This window comes from Anarrhichthys ocellatus, unplaced genomic scaffold (genome assembly GCF_004355925.1).
Source record: "Anarrhichthys ocellatus isolate YVR2014 unplaced genomic scaffold, GSC_Weel_1.0 scaffold12, whole genome shotgun sequence".
Classification (NCBI taxonomy): Eukaryota; Metazoa; Chordata; class Actinopteri; order Perciformes; family Anarhichadidae; genus Anarrhichthys; species Anarrhichthys ocellatus.
The window spans coordinates 1,783,499-1,790,597 of NW_022280042.1; the positions used below are offsets into that span (position 1 = coordinate 1,783,499).

Sequence of the window (7,099 nt, forward strand, 5' to 3'; positions counted from 1 at the left end):
GGCTCGATGGTCGCAAGTCGGTTTAACTGGCAGTCCCTCCGTAAAATCACTGCAAGCTAACTCGCCAATTAATTTGGGGAATTGAGGTCAGGAAGGTCAAGGAAATGGAGGAAGAACACAATATGGTTTGTCTTCTGCAGAACAGGTTTACTCATGTTTTAATATCCCTTTGTTTAGTCTGAAAGCTCTGACCTTCGTGCTAATTTGACTTTGAATAACATCAAAGCTCATTTAGTATTTAGTGGACATGCGCGAGAGTGGTGTCAATCTTCTCATCGAACTCTCAGTAAGAAAGCAAGTCGCCTTTTTCTTCTCCTCCGAAGCGTCAAACTGTGACATCTGGCTAAAATCGATTTACATAACTCAGTCATGTTGCATTTTAGTTTTCATCCATGTGCATTCTTTATCGCTTCGATACACTTGGGCAAAACAAAGAATTAAAAGCTCAACTGCAACACGATAATGATGATTCTTATTATTATTAGTCTTATAAATCCTTTCAGTTGAGGCGCTGATGACAGACGCCACAGCAAGAGTATGAACCATTAGGAGGAAAATAATTATTAGGGCAGGTATTTTCTTGGTGTGATTGCAGGGTCATTATGCTCTCCCTAATGAAACAAGCCAGCGGAGAGCCTCCATCTCGGCTGTAGCCTTTATCAACGCCCTTCAGAGGATATAAAAAGGAAAACACTTCAGCAGAAGCCTAATTAAAACCAGAGAGGTCTGGATGAGGAGGCCAAACAACCCACACAGGTGGCACGCATGTCACCACGTGTGTGTTTGTGTGCGTGAGCTACAGTAGCGCATCATGTTTATGCATGTCTGCGTGAGTGTGTGTGTGTGTGTGTAAGGCAGCAATTCATGTTTATTTTTCCTTTTATTTGTGTGTTTTTGTCAGCGTGGTACATCTGTGTGTGTGTGTGGCAGCAAAGGACAATGTTAGAGTGTGTGTGTGTGTGTGTGTGTGTGTCGGAGGTGTACGATTGTTAGAGAGGCTTTCCATTCATTTTAATGGCTTCAGCTGTCGCTTCATTCCTGCCGCCTGCACCGCTGCCAGGAAGGACCGAGCAAGCTTTCATGTGACAGGACCCTGCTCAAATAGGCCATTGGTGCACCATAATTAGTTCAAATGTCGAAGCCAGTGAATTATTGATGATCGGGGACGAGTAGGGAGGAAGACATTTCATATCAACAGTTTTTTGGTTTTTTTTTCGGTAGCCGTCTCTTTTTAAAGGACAGCTGGTTACCACCACAAACATGAATCTCTGGTGTTCGGGCCGCGAGAGGACGCGTTTGCATCGGGGCGGAGAAAATAAACTGGGGTAGTAAAGGGAATAATTAGAGGGAAACCGTGAAATAATGTCTTGTTTTCACGGAGAACAGCTGGCTAAAGAGAGCACCACAGCTCTTTTTTTTTTTTCCTCCACCATGTGAAACAGGGATACCTTAGTACTGGTCTGAAACAAAAAGTAAACCACCAAGACGGAGGCTAATTTATGCTGCTGCCAATCATTGGATATAATTGCGTTACCATGGCATAATGGCAGCTCAGGCCCAGTCACTTTCCCCCTCCGGCTCTCTCTCAGGTACTTACAGGGTTTCCATCAGCTCCTGATTTTTCGAGAGGGACCTCTCAGACAGGAATGCCAATGGACTTTCAATGGCTTCTAATCATGCCACTTCTACCGCACAATTCCCTGGCCGTCATTTGCATTAAGACTCATATGGCCACAAGTGCACCCGTATGCTGCTCGTGCGCGTGCCATTTCCTGGTTGTCGCCCTCTCTCCGAGCCAATCCGCCCGTCCGACGGTTATTTGACTGTTAATTAGGTGAATCAAATCCTGCGAGCCCCCCCCACACACACACACATATATATGATTATTGTGACATTCAACACTGCGTCTTGTTTGCTCTCAAAAAAAAATAAGAATCCTCCCAAAAGCAGAGACAACGATGCTGGATGTTTGTGTTGCTGCTGTTCTGCCTTATTGGTGGTACAAGGCCAAAGGTAATACTGCCATCTACTGGACAGGAGGCGGTTAAACAGCCATGTATGCATGAAGAAGGATTTATTGCCATACACAACCTGCAATTCTGACAAATTAGCTCATTTTTATTCTTGTCCCGACTAAATAAATTGAAATGATGCAGTCACCTTTTTGCATTCGGGATGACATCAAAAAGACGCTCTGTGATTCGTCTTTTAAAAGTGCAACTTAACCATCCGTTTGACTTTTTCATTTTGCTGCTGAAACGATCATAATGGTGATAATGGTCTTGTGTCCGGGACGCTTGCACGTGTTCCCGTCTTTTTCAGTTGTAATTAGAGCTTGGATGGCGGTTTTCCTTTCAGATGGCTCTTAATTCTGGGATTTGTTGCTCACAAAAAAAAGAGAAAAGAGAAAGCCTCTCTCGCTCATATCTCTTCCCTTTCTGCAGATTTATCGAGCAGTAGGCGTCTCTTATTCAGCCCGAGAGGTTGCCGAAAATAAATCATCACCCTCCCACCAGCGCGCGAGAATGTCCAGATGGTTGAGTTTTCACTGACGCGCTGCCCGCTGAATTTCCCCATTGTCTTCCACGCTAAAATTAGAAAGGTAATACTCGGTGAAAGCGCTGCGTCTGCTCTGAGGGTGCTGGTTAATTATCAGGAACTTAGATTTATGCTTCCACCCACGGACGAGCCATCCGCGCTGCATTGTGGGAGAGCGCCAAAGTCCAAAGCTTGAACCTTGAGAGCCCCCGTGAGGGGGTTTCTGTTGGAGGCACTGAATGGCAGGTTTCACTGACGAACACTCTTTACCGGCAAGAACAAAAGAAAAAAACAGCCCTCAAGGTAGTTTAGCTACTAAAAGAAAAAGACACAAAAGCATCCGCAGATGTGAAAAAGCCCAAACTAATTTAAATATTCTGCTCATGCGGTGGTTCAACTTGTGTTTCCAATCACGCCTCATTACTCCCATTAACATTACCAATTCAGCAGCACAACTGCTAATCACCTCAGCACTCCGTTTTAAACACAGCCCGTACAGAAAGATGTCATAAGTATTGTTCTGTGAGCAGCCCGCAACATAATCAAGTAATCAATCCACTGCGTGGAAGCAGAGAGGAGGCAGGCAGTGGGCATTGTGCGCTCCGGTTATTCTTGATGTGAATTTTCTTTGGCGGCGTTTGACAAAGTGACTGTTTTATCTTCACATGCAGCGAGGGGCTTATAGTCAATGGGGAATAAATCCAATGTTATGCGGCTGGGATTAAACCATCTGCATGATTTGGCACTTTTCTCTTTTTGCATGCTATATGTGCTTTCAGGGCCAAAATTAGCGGCTTAAGATTTTAATTTTTTTTTTTGCAATGAGGTCCGTTTTTTAAGATGGAGAGTGAAACATGAGTCCAGGCGATCCCAAGTATTTCATGTTGACCGTGGAAGAGTCAATGTATATTTTCACTAAAGGTCCACTTACAAGCTACTGCCAGAGCTTTCAACCACTCATTGTCTTCCTCAGTTTGTTTAGATGTTTTGTTATCTCATGTTTTATTTTTTTGAATATTCTCCAACGTTATCTTTCTGAGGAAGACAAGCGAGTTGCGGTTGAAAGCCTTGGAAAAAGCGAGTAAGTGGACCTGGGCTAAGTCTTTGTCTTTTGATTAGACGAACGTCAGACAAGTAGTCGGTAACGAATCATTTCTCAGCTATTTTAAGCAAAAATATCATTGGGTTCGACGAAACGAGACATTTGAATTTGTCACCATGGGGTCTGAACTTATGTTTAACTACTTGACAACATGTTAAGGAATAAACAATTGAGAAATGAGTTGGTTGATCATTGTTAAAAAGTTCTGTTATGTTCAACGTCGCTTTACAGAATTGTTTATCCTTTGAAACCAAACAATCAAAAAAACAGCAAAAGATAAATCCATATTTCACGTCAGACGCTTCAGAAAATCGCTGTGATGTGTAAAAATGACTTTCACACCTTTTATTTGGGCTCAATACACAAATCGAGGACATGTTCATCAATACAGAGTCTGCTTTAGATCTCAAGATACACTGAATGAAAAGTCTGGACCGATGCAATAAACCCACAGGTTGAACTCTGAACTACAGTCCTATATACACAATCGTACTTTAGAGATCTGTATTTTCTGATAGTTAATAACATGTATCATACTGTATAGCCATTGACGAGGTACAATCACGAGGCCTTTTCGCAAATTTGAGCCGATATATCTGTAATGCACTTTCACAGCAGATGTAACGTAAACTTCATTGGTAGCTCTGTAAAGAGTCTGCGCATTAAGTTCAGGTGCGGCCTTGGAAGTCCCGATAGACAGCGAACAGACAGCGAATGGGGTTGGCCTCACATTTAGTTTTTTTAACTATTGATGCCCTCTTTGAAATGGAAGCAGACCGCGTTTCCTAAGACGGACGAGGTCACGCATCTCCACGGATACAGGTAATAAAACCCAAACAGAGGAAGATTCGTTCTTATATCAAAAAAGTTCAAGACCTGAGATTTTCAGTGGAACAAAATGTCTCAACATACAAAAAAAAAAAAAACTTCATGTAAACTGTCACGACGGCTGCGAACACTAGCTCTGCCTTCCCTTTTGTGTGACTTCAAACATGCACATTAAAATCATAAAGTCAGCTAAAAGAATGTTTAAAACCTCATTATTTCAGCCGCGTTCTTAAAACTTATTTTTGTTGTTGCAAGCTAGTAGTACACAGACCTGTGCATATCATTTTACTTCTTTTTCTTTTGACAGCTTAACGAGAATCCTCAATCAGTGTGTGGACACGACTGAGGGCGACGCAGCAATTGCGATAACTTAAGACAAATAAATTTCTTTTAAAATTCTTTTAAACATGGTAATACCTTATTCTAGACAACACCGCGGGACTCTCCGAGGGTTACAAGTTCATTCCTTGGGCACTTAGTAAAGAGTCCAGCATGTCGAAAGTGTCTTTGTAGTCGGTGTGTTCGCCGTTGGGGGGCAGCACGCCGTTGCTCCCGTCGTGGCCGTGGTGCTCCATCGTCCGCTGGCCGCTCTCCGCAGAGTAGTGGGACGAGCCGAGGCCTCCTTTGCTCCTGCTGCTCTTGGACGAGTGGTGGTGGTGGTGGTGGTGGTTGTTGTGATTGTGGCTGCCGGCGTCCGAGTGAGGCCTCTTGCGAGACGAGCCGGACGAGCCCACGTCGGGAGCCCTTATAGACAAGGAGGCGTTCTCTATTGTCCCTCTGCTGTTCCCGCTGAGGGAGTACGGGTGCGAGTGGCTGTGTTTGGAGTGGCGGTGCTCTTTGTGCTTGTCCTTGCCGGGCAGAGTCCCGCCCTGCTCCGAGCCCCCGTGGCGCTCCGACGAAACCTTGATCCTCATCTTGAGCTCCTCGCCCGCGGCGGAGCCGTTCTCGGCGAAGGACGGAGGCAGCCGGGCCTTTTTGGAGCCGCTTTTGTCTCTCCTGCCGTCGCCCGCGTGGCCCCCCTGCTGCGCCTGAGAGCGCTTCTTGTGGTGGTGCGAGGAGAGCGCCGGCGGGGCCACGTACGCGTCCGTTCCCGGCTCGTCCTTCGCGCCGTTCTGCGGGGCCGGGTCCCCTGCCGCCGCGTGTTTCTCCCTGTACTTTTCCAGAGTCAAGACTTTCTGCGGCCGCGGAAAAGTGGCGGCGTTGGCGGCAAGCTGCTGGTGTTTGCCGCCTTTTGTGTTCGTGGGTTCGTGTTTCACCAGCGGGAAGTCCGAGAGGTGCGGCTCGGAGAAGCTGTCGTAGCCGCAGCTCTTCAACTGGTCGCTCAGTGGCTGGTAGGAGGCGGCAATGATGTTGAGGGAGGGCATGTCCGAGGAGTCAGACGAGGTGGAGGGGAAGTAGGAGTTGGTGACGCCAGGGAGGCCGTCTAAGGACGTCCCCTGGTAGGCACTATCCCCCGACTGGCCGTCCGTCTTTGGCTTCTTAGCTGCTTGAATAGCCTAAAAAAAAAAACAAAAAAAAAACAAAACACAGAACTCAACATGAGATACGGACACTTTACTGGTCCTCACCTGTTCCAGTGACACTGCCTGAACTGCCCTCGTACAAGTATTAAGGACGTACCCTCCAGTTTCGTATCCTCTTCAGTTTGCTGGGCGTCTTTTCCAGGATCTGAAGAAACTCGTGTGTGAGCTCTGAAAACAATGACAACTGTCAGCGGCCCCCTCTCCACACTGTTAACGCTTCCCTCTGATTCTTTCTGCTGATAAGGGCCGTGGCTGAGACTGTTACACTTTGGCTACATACGATGAGGCAATGTCGGCAGGGGAGACCAGGGACTGAGTACAAAAGCAGTCCCGTAAAGACCCAGCGGCAGCAAGACAAATGAAAAACTTCAGGATTGATTTTGGGGAAAACAGCTTGTTATTAGGAAAGTGACAACACCCATAGTCTCCCCCCCACCTAAAAGAGCCTCAAGCTCTTTCTACGAGCAAGAAAAACGAGTCCAAGAGACGGATTAAACCAGCTCTCACCGTCCAGCAGCTGCAGCGTCACGGTGCGGTCCACGTACTCCCACCAGTGCTTGCTGTCCGTGGACACCGGGATCTCCCAGTTGGACCACTTGCAGGCCAGGTGGATGCAGACGCACGCGACGACCGTGGGCCTGTACTGCAGGCAGAAGGTAGTGAGATGCAAACTGCAGGGGGGGGGGGACAAGAAGCAGAAGAGAAATATACGACCGTCAGCTGGAGGCCTTTCACACAACACACACAATAAACATTTTAGACGGTTTAACGAGGCAGCATAAGCACACCAGATGCACACCGACAATCAAACTAATATTATTCTCACATCACACACACACACACACACACAGCCTTACCTTATAGCACAGGAACAGATAAGACAATCTAATTGTTACCTTCCTAAGTGTATGAATCTCTCACACTCACTCACTCACACACACACACACACACGCACACGCGTGTGTTCATATGATTCATCACGCGTGTGTGTTCATATGATTCATCACGCGTGTGCGTTCATATGAACACACGCATGTGTGCATATGATTCATATGAACACACACACGTGTGTGTGCATATGATTCATATGAACACACACGTGTGTGTG

The 7,099-nt window shown here is 46.5% G+C and overlaps 1 protein-coding gene across 2 annotated transcripts in view; it reads right to left on the reverse strand.

Moving 5' to 3' along the window:
* Positions 1-4,865: 4,865 nt before the first annotated feature.
* ccnt2b (cyclin T2b) overlaps positions 4,866-7,099 on the reverse strand; it is a 5,757-nt gene continuing 3,523 nt past the window's right edge. Inside the window, exons 7-9 of one of the 2 annotated variants that reach the window (XM_031852065.1) lie at positions 6,499-6,662; positions 6,089-6,159; positions 4,866-5,964 (exon numbers count right to left, since the gene is read on the reverse strand). In XM_031852065.1, coding sequence (XP_031707925.1) covers positions 4,921-5,964; positions 6,089-6,159; positions 6,499-6,662 — 1,279 coding nt within the window. In that variant the 3' untranslated portion in view covers positions 4,866-4,920. Of the gene's footprint in view, positions 5,965-6,088; positions 6,160-6,498; positions 6,663-7,099 lie in introns of those variants that run through there. The other variant, XR_004212940.1, reaches the window with a different exon arrangement.